This window comes from Hemitrygon akajei, chromosome 2, assembly GCF_048418815.1.
Source record: "Hemitrygon akajei chromosome 2, sHemAka1.3, whole genome shotgun sequence".
NCBI classification, from domain to species: Eukaryota; Metazoa; Chordata; class Chondrichthyes; order Myliobatiformes; family Dasyatidae; genus Hemitrygon; species Hemitrygon akajei.
The window spans coordinates 145,352,342-145,373,876 of NC_133125.1; the positions used below are offsets into that span (position 1 = coordinate 145,352,342).

At 41.6% G+C, this 21,535-nt stretch overlaps 1 protein-coding gene across 2 annotated transcripts in view; it reads right to left on the reverse strand.

Annotated features, from left to right (window-relative positions):
* Window positions 1-21,535, reverse strand: part of tubgcp3 (tubulin gamma complex component 3) — a 135,843-nt gene that overhangs the window by 37,118 nt on the left and 77,190 nt on the right. For both annotated transcript variants that reach the window (XM_073029190.1, XM_073029198.1), the window contains exons 11-12: window positions 21,106-21,272; window positions 2,290-2,400 (exon numbers count right to left, since the gene is read on the reverse strand). In XM_073029190.1, the coding sequence (XP_072885291.1) occupies window positions 2,290-2,400; window positions 21,106-21,272 (278 nt within the window). The remainder of the gene's footprint in view (window positions 1-2,289; window positions 2,401-21,105; window positions 21,273-21,535) is intronic.

Genomic DNA, 21,535 nt, shown 5'->3' on the forward strand with positions numbered 1-21,535 from the left:
CAAAGTTTCTCACAATATTCTTAATGTGTCCTGACCAATGCCTAATAAAGCCTCAGCAACATATGCTTGTTTTTATATCCTCATCAGTTTAAAATGAATGCCAACATTGTACTTACTTTCTTTATTAACAACCCAACCTGCAAGTTAACCCATTAGGGAATCCTGACCGAAGACTCCAAAGTCCCACTGCACCACTGATTTCTGAATTCTCTCCCCAGTTTTAAAATGATCAACACCTTTATTCTTCCTACCAAGGTGCACAATTGCACATTAATGCACACTAGTAAATCATTATTGTGTGGATTATTATTCTGGACTTTATTATTAGTTAAGTATGTTTTTAAATGTTGCTACTGTAACGAAAGAATTTCCCCACTCAGGATCAATAAAGTACTTATTATTATTAACCCATATATCTCTGCACTGTATTCCATCAGTTATTTCTCTGCCAACTCTCCCAAGTCCTTCTGCAGACTCTGGCCTCTACAATACTGTCCCTCCATCATTCTTGTTATTGTCTGTAAATGTAGCAACAATGCCATCAATTCTGTCATCCAGTATAAAGTGAAAAGACGCTGTCCAAAAACTCTTACATAACTGTATTCAGTCACTGAATGGCATTCTGAAAATGATTCTTTTACCCAACTCACTGACTTCAACCAGTCAGCTCTTCTGCTATCCATACCGGTACCTTGCCTCCAACACTATGGGCTCTCATAGGTACGACAGCTTATCCAAGGCCCTCTGAAAATCCAAATAAATAACATCCACTAACTTTACTTTGGCTTGTATGTTACCTCCTCAAAGAATTCTAACAAATTTGCCAGACAAGATCACCCCTAAATGAATTGTGCTGATTCATTCTATTTTAATCACATTCTTCCAACTACTCCAAAATTTCCTAACAATTGACTCTAAAATCTTACCAGCCACTGAAGTCAGATTAAACAGTCGATAATTTACTATGCTTTGCCTCCCTCCCTGTTTAAACAGCTTGCATATTTATGATTTCCCAGTCCAGAAAAACTAAACAAGAAATTAAGAGGGCTAAGGAGAAAAAGAAAGCATTTTATATGTACATTAAGAGTAAGATACATATAACTAGGGAAACGCTAGGTTCTCTCAGAGACAAGGGACGGAACTTGTGCGTGGAGCCAGAGGAAGATGGCAAGGCCCCAAATGAACACTGTACAACAGTTCAGCGAAGAGCATATGGACTATGGTGAGATCAGGGAGGGATATGTGGAAATTCTACAGCATGCTGATATGAAGGAGAAGGGGGCGGTGTCAGGTGCCTTGAAAAACAGCATAGTGAAATCCTCAGGGCCTGATGTAATCTATTCTGGGATAGCTTGAGAGGCATGGAGGAGATTGGTATCAGGAGAGGTTAGACAAATTTGGATTGTTTTTTTTCCTCTGGAGGCTGAGGGCCAACATCTTAGAAGTATATAAAATAACCAGCGGTATAGATGGGGTATACATTGTCTTTTTTCCCCCAGGAGGAAATGCTAAATATTAGAGGACATAGGTTTAAGATAGGGATGAGGGAGAAGTTTAAAGGAGATATGTGAGGTAGGTTTTTTTAAATACACAGTAATAGGTGTCATTTGCTGCCCAGTGGAGAGGGTCCAAGCAGGTGCAGTAGCAAAGTTTAAGAGGCATTTAGACAAACACGTGAATAAGCAGGGCAGGAAGGAATATGGACACACACTCCCATGCAAGCAGATTGGATTAGTTAGCGATTGGAGATGGGAGGCTGAGAGGCCTGTTCCTGTGCTGTATAGTTCCGTGATCTATGGGTGCACAGGAGCACTAAGTGTCTCAAGTTGATCCTGAATATTAAGCAACTCGGAGAGAGCACGTATTGGCCATGTCATTGCACAGAAGGTGAAAAAGTCATGCAATTTATAAAACTGTCATGGAACTACTTTACTCCAAAGGACAATATTTAAGCTGACCTGATTTTGGTAAGCAGTGTACGCAAAGCAAACTCTGTTAAATGTCAACCAGGATGAAAGGACATTATTTTGTTATTTGGTTGATGAATAAATGAAATAAATGTCATATTTAAATATTTTGTTCATCTTTAAAATTGTATAGTTGAATCCTTTAAATACTGTACACCCGGCAGGCAGTTTAGGATGGCGATCAATATTGTCCATCGTGGAAAAATAAAAGCATTTAAAGGTGTCTGCACTGATCAGGACAATCTTTCCAAGAAACAGAAAATACCAGAATATATAAGGTAGAGATTAAAATCAAACTTTAGAACAATTGCTAAATAATCACCTTTCTGGCTTTATCCATTGTGATGAAGGATGGAATCATTGATTTTCTCAGAGTGTATTTGTCATGCCATAATCTGTCAGCCTTCACAGTCGGATCAGAAGCTACAAAAAACTTCAAACAGAAGTAAGAAATGAAATCCCAAATCAGCAATGAAATTATTTCCACATAAAAGTACAGGTGTGCAATTTTAATTTTTGTTTCTTAAGCTCAACATGCCTTTTCTTTACATCCTATCAATCTGTATTAACTTCCAGAAGTCAGCCATTTATCAAGATGCAGAATTAAAACCTGGTTACAGAAAAAAGCTGCTCTGTTAACCTTACCTTGAGAATATAATCTCTTCTTATTCCATATATACATATAGAAGATCAACAAGTGCCATTATTATCTTCCATCAACAAAAGGAGCTTTTAAAGCCACTTAATTGATTACAATTGATTAGAAAAACTCAATCAGCTGTCAAGGAAGGCACATGAGATTCTGCAGATGTTGGAAACCTTGAGCAACACCCACAAAACATTGGGTGTACTTAGCAGGTCAGGCAGCATTTGTGAGAGGAATCAACATTCAACATTTTGGGCTGAGACCCTTCATCAGGACTGCCAAGAAACAGGGCAGAAGCCAGATGAGGAGAAGCATAAGCAAGCAGGTAATAGGTCTACAATAGATATCAATCTAGCAGCTTCTTAAATGCCACTACCTGCTTCCACCATTACCCCTGATAGAGTATTCCAGGAACCCACCATGCTCAATGTGCAAAAGAACTTGGACCACACATCTCCTTTAAACTTTCTCCTTCGTACCTTAAATGTGTCCTCTAGATTTTTAACATTCCTACCATTGGATTGAGTTTCTGTCTGCCCTATTGATCTCTCTCATAAGTTTATAAACTTTCCCATCAGTTTCCAATGCTCCAGAAAAAACAATCCAAATTTATTCAACCTTTCATTTTAGCTCTCTAATCCAGGTAGCATCCTGGTAAACCTTTACCTCTGATAAAAGCCTTCACCTCCTTCCTGTAATGGGGTAACGAGAAATGCAAATAATAAGCATGAAGCATTTTGGGATGGTCTGCTACTTTAAAAGCTTTATACAAACAGAAGCATTATACAAAATAGTTGCTCTATTTTCTTGCTCATCATCAGTATAACCATGAGCTGGAAAATGCCCATACATTATGCATTAACTTTCAATGTTAATGCTCCAAGTCAAATGACATTTGAATGAAACAAATCATTTTGGATCATTCAATTTTACATTAGTGACTTTCAGAAAACACAAGAACAGAAGTCAATCAAATCAAAGATAACGTAATGGTGCTGGAACAGGAAGCCAAAGATGAGAGACAACCTTGAAACAATTTCCAAGGTCAGTAAGAGCTAACATACAGCTCTCTTCAGAAATATAATAGTAATTAGAAGAGGAATCCACAGTCCATTGGACACCATCTCGGTTCTGCTTTGACACGGTATTCCGGTAATTCTCAAGGCTGTTTACTTATGGCTGTAGTACAAGACGTGGATGAACCATCTGTGAGGAATCTGAAAAGTGATTGAAGGGATACACATGCAGAAGGCATAGGAAAGGAAGCATAAGTTACCCACATAGAAACAGTAATATATAAATGTCTGAAACTATAGAGGAATAACAGAAAGTCTGCATGCAGGTTCAGGAATTAATGAAAGGCTGATGGGAATGCTTGCCTAATTACAGAGGGACAGAGAGAAATGGGACTTTGCCAAGATCACATCCCGAAGACCACATATAGTTTTAGTCTTCTTATTTGAGAAGGACTTTCTTGCCTTAGGAAAGTACAGTGAAGGTTCACCATATCCGGGGATGAATCAGTTGGCTGATGAGCATGGTGTGAGTGGGATGGGAGAAAATTCTCTGGAGTATGGAACGTGAAAGTGAATTCACCGCATTCAAGTGAAGCCTGAAAGGTTGAAAGCTGACCCGATGCCCATGTCCAGAGCTAGGGACAGTTTCAGGACAAGGGGTTGACTACTTTAGACTTAGAATTTCTTTTCTTAGACTACTGAATCTCTGAAAAGAAGGAGTGCAAGAATGGAATTAAGAGAGCCAAAAGGGGCCATGAGAAGGCCTTGGTGAGCAGGATTAAGGAAAACCCCAGGGCACTCTACAAGTATGTGAAGAGCAAGAGGACAGGACCAATCAGGTGCAACAGTGGAAATGTGTGCATGGAGTCGGATGAGGTAGCGGAGGAACATAGTGAATACTTTGCTTCAGTATTCACTAGGGAAAAATACTTTGGCAATTATGGGGATGACTTACAGCAGACTGAAACGCTTGAACATATAGACATTAAGAAAGAGGATGTGCTGGAGCTTTTGACCAGATGAGATATACTGAGGCTACTGTGAGAAGCAAGGGAGGAGATTGCTGAGCCTCTTGCAACGATCTTTGCATCATCAATAGGGACAGGAGAAATTGGATGATTGGAAGGTTGCAAATGTTGTTCCCTTGTTCAAAAAAGGGAGTAGAGATAGCCCAGGAAATTATAGACCAGTGAGTCTTACTTCAGTAGTGGGCAAGTTGATGCAGAAGATCCTGAGAGGCAGGATTTATGAGCATTTGGAGACACATAATCTGATTAGGTTAGTCAGCATGGCTTTGTCAAGGGCAGATCGTGCCTTATGAGCCGGATTGAATTCTTTGAGGATGTAACAAAACACATTGATGAAGGTAGAGCAGTGGATGTAGTGTATATGGATTTCAGTACGGCATTTGATAAGGTACCCCATGCAAGGCTCCTTTAGAAAGTAAGGAGACATGGGATCCAAGGAGACTTTGCATTGTGGATCCAGAACTGGCTTGCCCACAGAAGGCAAAGAGTGGTTGTAGATGGTTCATATTCTGCATGGAGGTTGGTGACCAGTGGTCTTCCAAAGGGATCTATTCTGGGACCCCTCCTCTTGGTGATTTTTAATAAATGACCTGGATGAAGAAGTAGAAGGGTGGGTTAGTAAGTTTGCTGATGACACAAAGGTTGCGGGTGTTGCTGATAGACTCGAGGGTTGTCAGAGGTACAGCGGGACATTGATAGGATACAGAACTGGGCTGAAAGGTGGCAGCTGGACTTCAACTAAGTGTGAGGTCCTAGTAGGTCCAATATGAAGACAGGATATAATATAAAAGCTAAGACTCTTGACAGTGTGGAGGATCTGAGAGATCTTGAGGTCCATGTCCATAGGTCACTCAAAGCTGCCGTGCAGGTTGACAGTGTTGTTAAGAAGGCGTATGGTGTGCTGGCATTCATCAACTGTGGGATTGACTTCAAGAGCTGTGAAGTATTGTTGCAGCTATATAAGACCCTGGTCAGACTCCACTTGGAGAACTGCTCAGTTCTGGTCACCTCACTAAAGGAAGGATGTGGATACTATGGAGAGGGTGCAGAGGAGATTTACAAGGATGTTGCCCGGATTGGAGGGCGTACCTTATGAGAAGAGATTGAGTGTACTTGGCCTTTTCTCCTTGGAGCAATGGAGAATGAGAGGTGACCTGATAGTGGTGTATAAGATGATGAGGGGCATTGATCATTGGATAGTCAGAGGCTTTTTCCCAGGGCTGTAATGGCTAACACAAGGGAGCATATTTTAAGGTGCTTGGAAATAAGTGCTGAGGGGATGTCAGGGGTAGGTTTTCCACAGAGAGCGATGGGTGTGTGGAATGCACTGCCAATGGCGGTGGTGGAAGTGGATACAATAGGGTCTTTTAAGAGCTTAGAAAAATAGAGGGCTATGCGCTAGGGAAATTCTAGGCAGTCTCTAGAGTAGGTCACATGGTGAGCACAACACTGTGGGCCGAAGGGCCTGTAATGTGCTATAAATTTCTAAGTAAAAAAAAAGGTCAGAGGGGAAAAAAAGTAAAAGTTTCAGGTTGATGACCTTTCATCAATAATAGAAAAAGAATAAACATGTCTTAAATTGATATGGGGAAAGAGTGGAAATGCGTGGAATTCATTTCCACCCTACAAGTATTACACACTAATACTTATAGGATGGAAACAAAGATTTCGAGATGACACAAGTAATGTTGATGGTATCTGTGCTAGTAGTCAAAGTTGTACATCCCAGAAATAGTGCCCTTCAGCCCTTATGTGTTAATGTGTAGTCAAGCTAATCTGATTTCCGAGCATTTGGTCCACATCGTTCCAGACCAAATGTAACAATTTCACATAACTTGTCTTCCCTGCCTGAAAGAGAAATTGCCAGTTCTGAAGAAAGTCTCCACCTGTAATATTAACTGTAGTTTTCTCCCTCTACAGATGCTACCTCAATCTGCTGTAGGTTTCGTTTTAGATTTCCAGCAACCACCATAATTCTAGCATTCTTTTTGTCCCCCCCCCCCCCACTACCCTCATTCACCTCCTCCTATTTGTACTCCTCCAGATAGATGAGCTGTAACTAGTGAATATAGCGGATTCTAGGACAATGGGGCACATCGTGACCAATGCATCTTGGTCCAATTAAACGGCTTCCCCAAGTAGCTAAAGTTTCATGGAAATAATGAATAAGGTATATAAAAAAATCAAACTACCATTTAACTGAGTAATAAATTAAGTATTTAAATGAAATACAGAACAAATTAGAACACTGCCAATACTACTACAGTATAATTAAACATGTATTAGAAACATAGAAAACCTACAGCACAATACAGTCCCTTTAGCCCACAAAGCTGCACCGAACATGCCCCTACTAGAGAACTACCTAGACTTTACCCGTAGCCCTCTATTTTTCTAAGCTCCACGTAGCCATCCAGGAGTCTCTTAAAGGATCCTATTGTTTACGCCTCCACCACCACCGCCGGTAGCCCATTCCACGCACTCACCACTCTCTGTGTAAAATACTTACCCCTGACATCTCCTCTGTACCTACTTCCAAACACCTTAGAACTGTGCCCTCTCGTGATAGCCATTTCAGCCCTGGGGAAAAGCCTCTGACTATCCACACGATCAATGCCTCTCATTATCTTGTACACCTCTATCAAGTCACCTCTCATCCTCCATCACTCCAAGGAGAAAAGGCCGAGTTCACTCAACCTATTCTCATAAGGCATGCTCCCCAATCCAGGCAACATGCTTGTAAATCTCCTCTGCACCTTTTCTATGGTTTCCACGTCTTTCCTGTAGTGAGGCGACCAGAACTGAACACAGTACTCCAAGTGGGGTCTGACCAAGGTCTTATGTAGCTACACCATTACATCTTGGCTCTTAAACTCAATCCCACGATTGATGAAGCCAATCACCATATGCCTTCTTAACCACAGAGTCAACCTGCGTAGCAGCTTTGAGTGTCCTATGGACTCAGACCCCAAGATCCCTCTGATCCTCCACACTGCCAAGAGTCTTACCATCAATACTATATTCTGCCATCGTATTTGACTTGTCAAAATGAACCACCTCACACTTATCTGGATTGAACTCCATCTGCCACTTCTCAGCCCAGTTTTACATCCTATCGATGTCCCATTGTAACCTCTGACAGCCCTCCACACTATCCACAACACCCCCAACCTTTGTGTCATCAGCAAATTTACTAACCCATCCCTCCACTTCCTCATCCAGGTCATTTATAAAAATCACGAAGAGAAGGGGTCCCAGAACAGATCCCTGAGGCACACCACTGGTCAGTGACCTCCTTGCAGAATATGACCCATCTACAACCACTCTTTGCCTTCTGTGGGCAAGCCAGTTCTGGATCCATAAAACAATGCCCCTTTGGATCCCATGCCTCCTTACTTTCTCAATAAGCCTTGCATGGGGTACCTTATCAAATGCCTTGCTGAAATCCATAAACACTACATCTACTGCTCTTCCTTCATCAATGTGTTTAGTCACATTCTCAAAAAATTCAATCAGCCTCATAAGGTACAACCTGCCCTTGACAAAGCCATGCTGACTATTCCTAATCACATTATACCTCTCCAAATGTTCATAAATCCTGCCTTTCAGGATCTTCTCCATCAACTTACCAACTACTGAAGTAAAACACACTAGCCTATAATTTCCTGGGCTACCCCTACTCCCATTCTTGAATAAGGGAACAACATCCGCAACCCTCCAATCCTCCGGAACCTCTCCCATCCGCATTGATGATGCAAAGACCATCGCCAAAGGCTCAGTAATCTCCTCCCTCACCTCCCACAGTAGCCTGGGGTACATCCTGTCCGATCCCGGTGACTTGATGCTTTCCAAACCCTCCAGCACATCCTCTTTCTTAATATCTACATGCTCAAGCTTTTCAGTCCACTGGAAGTCATCCCTACAATTGCCAAGATCCTTTTCCATAGTGAGTACTGAATCAAAGTATTCATTAAGTACCTTCACTATCTCCTCCCGTTCCATACACACTTTTCCACTGTCATGCTTGATTGGTCCTATTCTCTCACGTCTTAGTTCCTAATAGTTATTGACGGAGGAATTTATCCAGTATATACTGCCGTGTTCTTTTGACTGACTGTAGATGAACAAAATGAGCACAGGCTAGTGCAGATAATTGACTGCCTTTATACAATGCTTTTGATGACTGGAAGCTCCTAATCTTCATTTTCATTATAATATTCAAGATGTTTGTTAATATCTTCAGATTCTTTGAAATTCCTAACTTGTTTAAGTAGTGAAACTTTTATTTTTACTCACAGACAATTCTGGCATCCCCAAGCCTCAATGCTTGAAAGTGCAGTGAGCAAACCTGTCTGAATTGTCTTACTACTTATTTATCAGTGACAAGAATCACTGCTTTTTGAATAGAGAAACACGCAACTGATGCTATTTAAAAACTGTTCACTCTTAACAGAGTGTATGCGACTAACACTAGTTAGAAACTGTCCGGTGATAGTCTCTTATCCAAATTAAGCGGGCAAATAAATAAAAGGGAATCCTGCCTATTTTCTCAATTAGGTTTTGTTAAGAGTTGTCTCAAATAAGCGACTGCCCCGATGAACTGGAATCCACTCAATTCATTAATTCTCTTAATATAGCATCAACTACATTTGTATCACCTGCATAAGCCTGATCTTTAGTAAATATCCCCTTTGTTCTCTTCACCTTCTACCCATTCCCCCCACCACTCACTAGATTAAACAGCTAGTTTCTCTCTTTTGCAGCTTTAAGAAAGATCAACCCGTGATTGATCTTTCTCCATAGAAGATGAATGTTGTGATGAGTATATTCAGCAATTTCTTTCCGAATGCAGGTTTCTCAAACCTGCAGTTTCTTTGCTCTTCAATAGGTGTTGCTGCAGCTGCCTACATGATGGCTTAGCATTGACATGGTGCTCTGGCAAAGTAAGATAGATTAGCCAGCTCCATCTTGTTACAGATGGAAACTTATGATTGCTGAAATCAAATATGCAATAATATATTATCATCAGCAGCGTCAGAATCCTGCTTCAGCAACGGTATGGCATTCATTTAATAATGAGATAGTTAAATTATCTTGAAGAAATTCAGCAGATGCTAAGAATCTAGAGTAACACAAAATGCTGGAGGATATTTATATGCATATGTACACACACACAAAAAATAACAATCAGCACAGATATTAAATATAGAAATTTATGTAAATTTAATTAAAATAGAGCTGGTGAAAGAAATTGGAATTTTTAATAATACCAATGAAAAGCAGTAGGGTTTCTCAAGAATGACCTCCTTCCATTCTGTAAGATTCAATGATCCTGAGATAAGAATTTGTGAAGATATATACAATGAATTTGTTCTAATTTCACGGTGTCAAACTAAACCAAATAGTAGATTAAGTTCTATCAGTTCCTAAATATAGGAATATTCAATATCAATTAACCTTCTAAAACATTCCCTTTCTCCTATAATCGCTGTGTACCCACAATACATATATCACACACAGCACATAAAACAAAATATTACCACAAATAAGTTTAATACATATACCGGTAATTCAAAATACATGTAAAGTGCATAACACAGGTAAATAGTAAACAGCTCACTGTCCTAGTGACATGACCTCAGTGGGACAGGGTAATCATTAATCACAGTGCCTGGGGGAAAAAAACTGTACCCAGTCTGGCAATCCTAGTCCTAATGCTCCTATACCTCCTTCCTGATGGTAGCATAGTGGGTCAAAGAGATTGTGGGATTGTGGATTGATAGGGATCCTCAACAATGTTTGAGCTTTTCATATGTAACACTCCTAGTAAATGTCACTGGGGGGGGATGGGACGGAGGGGATCCACAGCAATTCTTTTGGCTGTTTTTACTGTCCTCTGTAGGGGCTTGCGGTCTGATGCCTTGCAGCTTTTGTACCACACAATGATGCAGACAAACTGGTCACTGTCAATAGTACTCCTGAAAAAAGTTGTTTGAATGGAGACAAGAAACTTTGTACACCTCACTCTCCTCAGAAAGTGTAGACACTGCTGTGCCTTCATGACTGAGGAGGTTTTGTGGGCTCAGGTTAGATTGTCCATTATGTGAACACCAAGGGACATTGTGCTCTTCATTCTCTCAAACACAGAGCCATTGATATGCAATGAAGAAGAGTTGACTCCGGTCTTCCTGAAGTCCACAATCATCTCTTTTGACTTCTCCATGTTGAGACTCAGGTTGCTGTTCCCGCTCCATTTGACAAACCCGGTAAGGCCAACCGCTGTTGTATCATCAGCAAAACAAAAGATGGGGCTGAACCATGGAGGTGGGGTCCAGGTCCAGAGCACATCCAAGTGAATGTGCCCATGTCCCACAGCAAGGAATGACCCAATGTTTGGACTATTTAAATGCCAAGCCGGATTGACAAGGCAGGGTGCCAGGACCAGAAGAATGGTTCAGGCTGGTTTGCTCGGCTCTGCGCTGAACTGAGACCGTGGCATGCTCCGAGCTTCATGTCAGTGGGTTCACTTTCATTCCGAATGCTATTTGCTTACTTTTATTGTTTGCATGATCTGTTTCTTTTTCCCTCTCTACATATTGGGTGTTTGACAGTCTTTTTTTAAAATGGCTTCTTTTGGGTTTCTTTGTTTTGTAGTTGACTATGAGGAGATGAATCCCAAGGGTGTATAATGTATACATACTGCACTTTGAATTCTGAACTTGACGATGTGGTTTGAGCTGGATCTGTCAGTGCAGTTGAGACTCAGCAGCTTGTATTGCAGAGAGCTGAGCACACAGCCTGGGGGTTGGTGGGTGGGGTCGGGGGGCCTCAGTGCTCTGCGTGATGGAGATTGAGTTGTTGTTGCCAACTTGGACTGACTGGGTCTTTCTGTCAAGAAGTCTTAAGACTCCTACTGAGGGGTGTAGAGTCCAAACAAGGACAGCTTATCTACCAGCCTCTGAAGGATGATTGTATTAAATGCCAAGCTGAAGTCATGAACAACATTCTGGTGAATGAGGCATTGTTTTCTAAGTGGGACAGGACAATGTAGAGAGCCGAGGCTATGGCATTATCAGCGGACCGGATGGAGCGATATGTACTTGGAAGGTGGAATTTAATACGATCCATTACAGTCCCTCAAAGCACTTCATGATTGTTGAGGTCAGTGCCACTGTGTAGTTACTGCTACTGTCTTAGGCACCAGAATGATGGTGGCTGGCTTGAAGCTAGCAGAGACAGTGGATTGTTGAAAAATGTTCATGATGCCTGGCCCCACCACTTTGCTAGGATCCTCCCCAGCTTGGCTACAGCCATACAGGGTGCCTGCTTCTCAGAGGGAGAGGATGCCACATCAATGATCCTGTCAAATCATGCATAGAGGAGACTTTTCCCGATGCCACATCAATGATCATGTTATAGAAGGCGTTCAGCCTATTAGGAAGGGAGCTGTCGTTAACACACAGGGTGACTCGTGGTCTGTTAAGGCTTGTACATCTTGCCATGTACCACATATCCCTGTGAATCTTCCCAGTCCTCTCGCTTTGCCTTCCTCATGGCACAGAAGTTCGCAGCTCGTGCTGACCCTAAGAGTAGTCCTATCCCCCAATCTGATGACAGCATCCCGACTGGCAGTGCATGAACTGCTAAAACTTACTTGCTACTAATAACTGAGCGCATTGATTACACTTCCATTTGTTATGTAATATTTAAGTTGTCTATGATTCAATTACTTGCTCTATTCTTGGAATCCTCTTTTCCTCATCATCTCACAACCCATTACCATAGGGAATAAATTCATACAAAATTGGCTGACAATGTTGCAAAATCAGAATCAAGTTTATTATCACTGGCATACACAGTGAAATTTGTTGTTTTGTGGCAGCAGTACAGTACAGTAAATAATAACTAAATTATAATATATACAGTGGCATGCAAAAGTTTGGGCACGCATGGTCAAAAATTCTGTTTCATCAGTTAAAATCTAAACAAGCCTGATGCATTTTGGAAACAAGTCCTGTGGACTTATGAAGTTAAAATAGAACTTTTTGGCTGCAATGAGCAAAGGTATGTTTGAAGAAAAAGGGGTACAGAATTTCATGAAAAGAACACCTCTCCAACTGTTAAACACGGGGGGTGGATCGATCATTCTTTGAGCTTGTTTTGCAGCCAGTGGCACGGGAAACATTTCACTGGTAGAGGGAAGAATGAATTCAATTAAATACCAGCAAATTCTGGAAACAAACATCACACCAACTGTAAAAAAGCCGAAGATGAAAGGAGGATGGTTTCTACAACAGGATAATGATCCTAAACACACCTCAAAATCCACAATGGACTACCTCAAGAGGCACAAACTGAAGGTTTTGCCATGGCCCTCACAGTCCCCCAACCTAAACATCATCAAGAATCTGTGGATAGACCTCAAAAGAGCAGTGGATGCAAGACAGCCCAAGAATCTCACAGAACTAGAAGCCTTTTGCAAAGAAGAATGGGTGAAAATCCCCCAAATAAGAATCGAAAGACCCTTAGCTGGCTACAGAAAGCATTTACAAGCTGTGATACTTGCCAAAGGGGGTGTTACTAAGTACAGACCATGCAGGGTGCCCAAACATTATTGGGCCCTTTTCCTTTTTTGTTATTTTGAAACTGTAAAAGATGGAAATAAAAAAGTAATCTTGCTTAAAATATTAAAGAAATGTGTCATCTTTAACTTTATGCCTTTTGGAAATCAGGTCATCTTTTACTCGCTTAGCTATTCACAGTAACAGAAATTTTGACCAGGGTGCCCAAACTTTTGCATGCCACTGTATACATACATACATATATACACACACGCTTATTTTTAAAAAGTTATATTAAATTAGTGCAAAAAGAGGAAGTTGTGACATAGCATTCATGGGTTCAATATCCATTCAGAAATCTGAAATCTGAAGGCAGAGGGAAAGAAAGTATTGCTGAATCATTGAGTGTGTGCCTTCAGGCTCCTGTACCTCCTCCCTGAAGGTAGCAATGAGACGTGGGCATATCCTGAGTGGTGGGGGGTCCTTAATGATGGATGCTACTTTTTTGAGGTATCGCTCCTTGAAGATGTTCTTGATGCTGGGGATGCCACTGTCCATGATGGAGTTGACAGAGTTAACAACTTTCTGCAGCTTTTTTTTGATCTTGTGCAGTGGCCCTCCCATACCAGACAGTAATGCAGCCAGTTAGAACGCATTCCACAGTACATCTGAGGAAACATGCAAGTGTCTTTGGTGACATACCAAATCTCTGCAAATTCCTAATGAAGAATAACCATTGTTGTGCCTTCTTTGCAATTGCATTGATATTTTGGGCCCAGGATAGATCCTCAGAGATGTTAATGCTCGTTCCACTTCTGATTCTTTGATGAGGACTGGTGTGGGTTCCCTCATCTTACACTTTCTTAAGTCCACAATCAATTCTTTGATCTTACTGATGCTGAGTGCAAGGTTGTTGCAATGACACCACTCAACCAGCTGATCTATCTCGCTCCTGTACGTCAACAACAGCTGAGTCGTCAGCAAATTTACAGATGGCTTTAGATTGGTGCCTAGCCACACAGTCATGGTAGAGAGAGAGAGAGAGCAGAGCAGTAGGCTGAGCACACACTCTTGAGGTGTGCCCATGTTTGATTATCAGCGAGGAGAAGATGTTATCTCCAAGTGATTCATAGCACACCATGTATAGTACTACATGGCACATTACTATAACTCCTAAAACAGCTATCTCGCAGTTCCAGTAATCCAATTTCAATCCTGATTTCCGATGCAAACTATATGCGATTTACAAGTTCTTTCCGTAAACACATTCCTAAGATGTGCAAGTTGATAGGTTAATTTTCCACTACAAGTGACCCAAAATGAGGAGGTGAGTAGTAAGGAAAAAGTAAACATAACAGGGAATGGTACAGTACAAAACAGGCCACTCTGTCTAGCATATATGTGCCAATCATAATGCCAATCTGCACTATTCCCAGCTTTAGAACATAGAATAGTACAGCACATTACAGGCCCTTCGGCCCACAATGTTGTGCCAACCCTCAAACCCTGCCTCCCATATAACCCCCCCCCCACCTTAAATTCCTCCATATACCTGTCTAGTAGTCTCTTAAACATCTCTAGTGTATCTGCCTCCACCACTGACTCAGGCAGTGCATTCCACGCACCAACCATTCTCTGAATGAAAAACCTTCCTCTAATATCCCCCTTGAACTTCCCTCCCCTTACCTTAAAGCCATGTCCTCCTGTATTGAGCAGTGGTGTCCTGGAGAAGAGGTGCTGGCTGTTCACTCTATCTATTCCTCTTAATCTCTTAAAATACTCTTAATATCTATTCCTCTTTCTGCACATCAAGTCAAGTTTATTGTCATTTAACTATGCCACCAAACAAGACAAGTTCTCCTGACTAGGGTGTAAAGCACAGTAGTACATATACCACACAATAACTTAGAAAAGGAAGAAACAAATCTACAAATGAATTACATATAAAGTGCATAGATTAAATACTGAAGGCCACAGTACAATTTATCCAATGACACTTTGAAAGTGATGTGGCAGGGAGTTCAGAAGCCTGAAGGCCTGAGGGAAGAAGCTGTTTCCCATCCTGGCCGTTCTTGTCTTTATGCATCGGAGTCTCCTGCCTGATTGGAGAAAGTCACATTTAAATGTCCGAAATATTGTTATTGTATGTGCTTCTACCACCATCCCTGGCAATGCATACTAGAATGTACCCTTTAAAGCTATGCCCTCCAATATTTGGTATTTCTTCTCTGGGGGAAAAGGTCACACCTCAGCTTCCAACTCTACAAAGAAAAGACAGGAGGGAAGATGGCTGAGGATGCCATCCCTGTTACACAAGGTGCTTTGTGCAGATGAATGGTTTCAAGGAGGAATGACCAATACTCGGGTTGTGGGAGAGCCCATTTGTTCAAGATGGATTTTGAGTTTGCCCAGTCTCTCCTTATAGCTAATTCACTCCAGTCTAGGCAACCTTCTGCTAAACAACTTCTGCATCCTATCCAAGGTCTCCACATCCTTCCCTATTGTATGCTGACCAGAACTGATTACAATAGTCAAATATGGCCGAACTGAAGTTCTATACCACTGCAACATGACTTGTGGTTGAAGTTACGGAGAATAACGCGTTGGACATGGAGTCTCATAGGGTGCTAGATAAGAATAAGGAGAACCCCCTATCCCTGTTATGACGGCGGAAGATGAGGTGAGCGCAGACATGTAAGAAATGAAGGAGAAGCAGGTAAGAGCAGCATTGATGGTGGTGGGTTCCTCAGAGAGAAAAAAGACATCTCAGATGTTCGAGAATGGAAGAGTCAGGATCTCAAGCAATGGTTGAAGTCCTCTACCAGGTGAAGTACCACTTTACCTACGAGTCTGTAGGGGTTATCTGGTGCTCCTGGTGCAGCCTCTTCTACATCACTGAAACGTGATGCAGATTTAGGGACTACTTTGTCGAGTACCTTTCCTCTGTCTGCTGCAAAAGGCATGATCTCCTGGTGGTCACTGATTTCCATTCAACTTCCCATTTCCATTCTGACATGTACATCTATGGGCTCTTCTGCTATGATGAGACTAAACTCAGACTGGAAGAGCAAAACCTCATATTCCATCAGGGTAGCCTCCCACCTGATGCTATGAGCATAGATTTCTCAGACTTGCAGAAAATTTTTGTTTGTGAATTACATGCTCCTTCCCCCCCCCCCCCCCACTTTACAGTAGAGCCCAAAAACAGAAAATTGTAAAGCATGAAAACTAAAACTGCAAAAACAGAAATGTCAGGAGTTCTAAAGAATTCATCCCCCTTTGGCCAGTACTTAATTGAACCACCTCCTGCAGCAGTAGTCTTTTGGGACATGTCTGTATTAGCTTTGCACAACATAATGGAGTATGACTGCCCATTTGTCCTTGCAAAATGGCTCAAGCTGTGCCAGGGTAGTTGGGGAGTGGTGGTAAGGTCTTGCCAGAGATGTGTGATCGGATTAAGGTCAGAACTCTGACTGGCCCACTCAAAGACATCAATTTTCTTCATGGTTGCTCTGGCAATGTACTTTGGTTTGTTAACCTGCTGAAACATGAACTTCCTCCCCAGTTTAAGCTTTGTGGCAGAGGCTAGCATGTTTTTATCCAGGATCTTCATTTATTTAATTTGAGATGCAGTGTGGATAGGCCCTTCCGGCCCTTTGTGCCACACCGCCCTGTAAGCTTCCCACTGCCAGCCTGTACTACTACTTCTCCCCTCAACTTCTTACCCTGCCTCTGACCCTTCCTTTCCAGTCCTGATGAAGGATCACAGTGCAAAACATCAACACTTTATTCCATCAAATTATACTGCCTGGTTTGGTGAGTTTCTCCTGCACTTTGTGCGTGTTGCTCAAGATCTCTAGCGTCTGCAGAATCTCTTGTATTTGTGGAGAGTACCCTAACTGGTTGCATCTCAACCAAGTATGGAAACACTGATGCTCAGGAATGCAAAAAGCTACAGAAATTTGTAGATACTGCCCAATCCATCCCAGGCAAAGCCCTCCCCACCATTGAGCATATTTACATGGTGCATTTGCTACAAGACAGCTTCTTCCCCTCTGCCATCTGATTCCTAAATGGACATTGAAGCTTTGGACACTACTGCACTTTTTAAAATATACAGTATTCCTGTTTTTGCACATTTAAAAAAAATCTATTCAATATACATAATTGATTTACTTGTTTATTTATTATATTTAATTTTATTTATTATTTTTTCTCTCTCTCTGCTAGACTATGTCTTGCATTGAACTGCTGCTACTAAATTAACAAATTTCACGTCACATGTCGGCGATAATAAACCTGATTCTGATTCTGAAAGCAGAATCCATCATTAAAGTCTCCCACCATCCAGCCATGCCCTCCTCTCGCTACTACCAGTAGGCAAGAGGTACAGAAGCTTTAGATTACACCATCAGGTTCAGGAACAGTTACTAACCGACAATCAGCAGGCTCCTAAGGTGGTATGGATGATTTCTCTCACGACTACTCTGAACTGATTCTACAGACTCAATTTCAAGGGCTTGTTACAATTCATATTCTCAGTACCGTATTATCTTTATTTGCACAATTTGTCTTCTTTTGCATACTGATATTTCTCAGTCTTTGCCTGTTTATATACAGCACTTTCCTTGAAAATTTCTATTATATCTCTTTTTCCTTGTATATGGCTCCAAGAAAATGAATCTTGAGGCAGTATATGGTAACATATATGTACTTTGATAATAAACTCACTTTGAATTCAAGCATTCTAAAAGTGATGATTGTAATATGGTTGATCAAGGACTGATTAGGGATAAGTCAGCATGGGTTTGTGCCTGGATCACAGCACATTTTACAAATACGATCGAGTTCTTTGAGGAGATGACTGATGAGAGCAGGGCAATAAACATGCAAGGCTTCTGACAAGGTCTCACATGGTAGAAAGGCCCAGAAGTGTAAACACATTGATCCAAGGTGATCTGGGCAGGGACTTGAATAAACAAGGCATGGCAAGATGTAGAATTAATTCAGGCAAGTGGGATTAACACAGGTTGACATGACGGTTACCACAGATACAGTAAGCCAAAGGGGCTGTTTTTATGCTGTACCACTATGATTCTAATAATGACAATCTCCAAAATTCTCTGGATTCTTTAATTGCCTCGGCAAACTAGAGCGTAGAAACTTAAGAACGGAATGAGTGAAAAAGAAACTTTTAATCAATTGGCCTGGTATCACTTGTAAGGAAAAATGCTGGATCCATTAAGGACAGGCACTCAGAAAATCATAATATAATTAGGCAGCCACTACTGTTTACTGAAAGTATTATACTCTTGACAAATCTAATACCTATTTTTTTCCACTGCTTGTAATTATCAGGGTGAATACCAGAGGAAGTAGAATAAATGGCATTTCAAAAAGTACATGACAAGGTTCTATTTGAAAGGTCATTAGATAAATAAAAGCTCCCAGGATAGGAGAGAAATACACTTAAGTAGACACAGGACTGATTAAGGATAGAATACATAGAACAATTTTTGCCTGAATGGACATCACAAGTAAAATGCCACAAGGATCAATGCTGGGCCCCAGACTATTTAGTGACTGATTCAGCTGTAATGATAGAATGCAAGATATGCAATTACACAACACCAAATGGGAGAGATAAAGGGGACACAGAATCTGCAAATGGAGATGGACCAGTTAACCAAATCAATAAATTGGGAGTTTAAGATGTTGATAGGAAATGGTGAAGAACCAGCAAACAATGGAGTTCAGGGGATCTCAGTGAAATGGTCAGTCAGGTACAGCAAACAATTAGAAAGTAATCAGTTTGGTGGCCTACAATGAAAGGACGATAGAACACCATTTTACCGTAATTGTAGAGCATGACTAGTAGAATATCGTTTTGCCCGATCATCTTCTACAATTAAGGCAAAACTTTTACAAAAAGAGGGCATGCAACAAAAAATTAATTGGATTGATATCTGGGGTCAGAGGGTTGTTCACTGGAGAAAAGGACTGAATAATACCGGAATATATTGCCAGAGATTAGATGATTTCATTGAGACAAAACTTCTAAAATTGAAAAGGTACATGCTAAGAAGCTGCTTCTTGCAATAAGAGTCTAGAATTCAGCTAGAGGGGTGGGGAAGCAGGGAAGGAAATAATCTCAGCAAAAGACATCAGCCACGTAACACTTGTACAGGAGAAATTTCTACATTAAATTCTGCTTTCTAAAGGGCAGTTGACGCACTCAATGATTGATTTCTGTACAGTAGAGTCATAAAAACAAAGACACAACAGCACAACAATTAGGCCAGCAGCTCAACTGGCCCAAGCTGACCAAAACTCCCATCTTAAGTTAGTGCAACTTGGCCAAAATCCCCTAAACCTTGCTTGTCCACGTACCTGCCTCAAACATTTCCTTTGGCAGCTCATTCCATATACTGATTACTTCCTGGATGAAAAAGATGGCCCGCAGGTTCCAATTAAATATCTCCCCTCTCACCTTAAACCTAATCCCTCCAGTTCTTGACACCCCAACTCTGGGGGGGGGGGGGGGTTGGGGGAACTGCACATTCACCTTATTTATGCCCCTGATGATATTATAAACCTCTATAAGATCACCTCATTCCCTCCCCACTCATCTCCTTCCTGGCTCTTATCCTGCAAGCAGCAGAAGCACTACACATGTCCATTCACCTGTTCTCTCACCATCTTTCAGCGCCCAAAACAGTTCTTCCAGGTAAGGCAACACTTCACCCTCAGGTCTGTTTGGTGATCTAGTGTATCCAGAGCTCCCCACACGGCCTCCTCTACATCCGTGTAACCTGACATAGATTGGAGGATTGCTTTATTGAACACTTTCGCTCAGTCTGCAACAGGGAGGATGTCCCAGTGACCAACCATCTTAACTCCACTCCCCATTCCCATACCAACACGTCAGTTCATGGCCTCCTCTACTGGTACGATGAGGCCTCTCTCACATTCGAGGAGCAATACCTCAAATTCTGTCTGCCTAGCCTCCAACCTGATGGCATGAACAGATTTCTCCAGCTTCTGGTAATTTCTCCCTCCTCCCACTCTCTTCTTTTCCATTCCTCATTCGGGCTCCCCTCTGTTTACCCCTCACTTTCTGTTATCCTTACCTGCCTAACACCTGCCCTGGTATCCCTCCTTTCTTCCTTTCCTCCCATGGTCTACTCTCCTATCAGATTCCTCCTTCTTCATCCTTTTATCTTTTCAACCAAACATCTCCCAGCTTCTTACATTAACCCTCCCCACACCCACCTACCTACTTTCCCCCCTTCACTGATTTCACCTAGCACCTTCCAGCTTGCGCTCTTTCCTCTCTCCCCTCCACCCCTCCTTTCCAGTCCTCATGAAGGTTCTCGGCCCCAAATGTTGACGTAATTCCCCTCCATAAATGCTGCTGACCTGCTGAACTCCACCAGCATTTTCTGCTCTGGACTCTGTCTGTACTTCTCACTGCCTCAGTAAAGCACTAGTGTAATCAAAGACTGGTCATACCCTGGAGTTCTCTCTTCTCCCCTAGCTACAAAAGCCTGATAGTACATGCCTCCAAGCTCAAGGACAGCTTCTATCCTGCTATTATCAAACTCTTGAAGTGGCCTCTTCTACAATCAACATGGATTCTTGGTCTCACAATCTACCTTGTTATAATCTTACATTTTATCATTTACCTGCACTGCACGTTTGGGGTAGCTTTTACATTTTATTCTGCATTGTTGTTTTACCTTATTCTAGCTCAATGTACTGTGTAATGATTTGATCTGTATAAACTCTTTATAGTATCTTGATACATGTGACAATACTAAAACAATACCAACACCAAATCCTTTCATTTAGAGGACCAGGGCAAAAGGAAGAAATGAAAAATGTTACCTCGTGGTACGTGTCTTCCAACTCTCCATCATAAATCCAGCGATAGAGGAAATTGAGTATAGGGTGCGATACCAGGCTCAGGATATGCTGCACCAATGATCTCATGTATGGGTCTCCAGTTTTGGTGTAAGCGTGGACAGCAGATGCCAATTCTCCACCTTTCCTCCCTAAAAAATCAAAATGAAAATTAATGTGAAAAGAACAATTGTTTAAGTGTTAGCAGTGGAACATTCCGGTTAGGATTTTTACTGCTATGCTGTAAGTACAAGCGATGATTGATAAGTTTGTGGCCTACAGTAGAAGAAGTCAATTTTAGAAAACTTAGCACATTTATTTTTCAACGTAGTCCCCTCCTACATTTACACACTTAGTCCAGCGGTTGTGGAGCATACGGATCTTGGACCTCCAGAAAGTGTTTACAGCAGGGGTG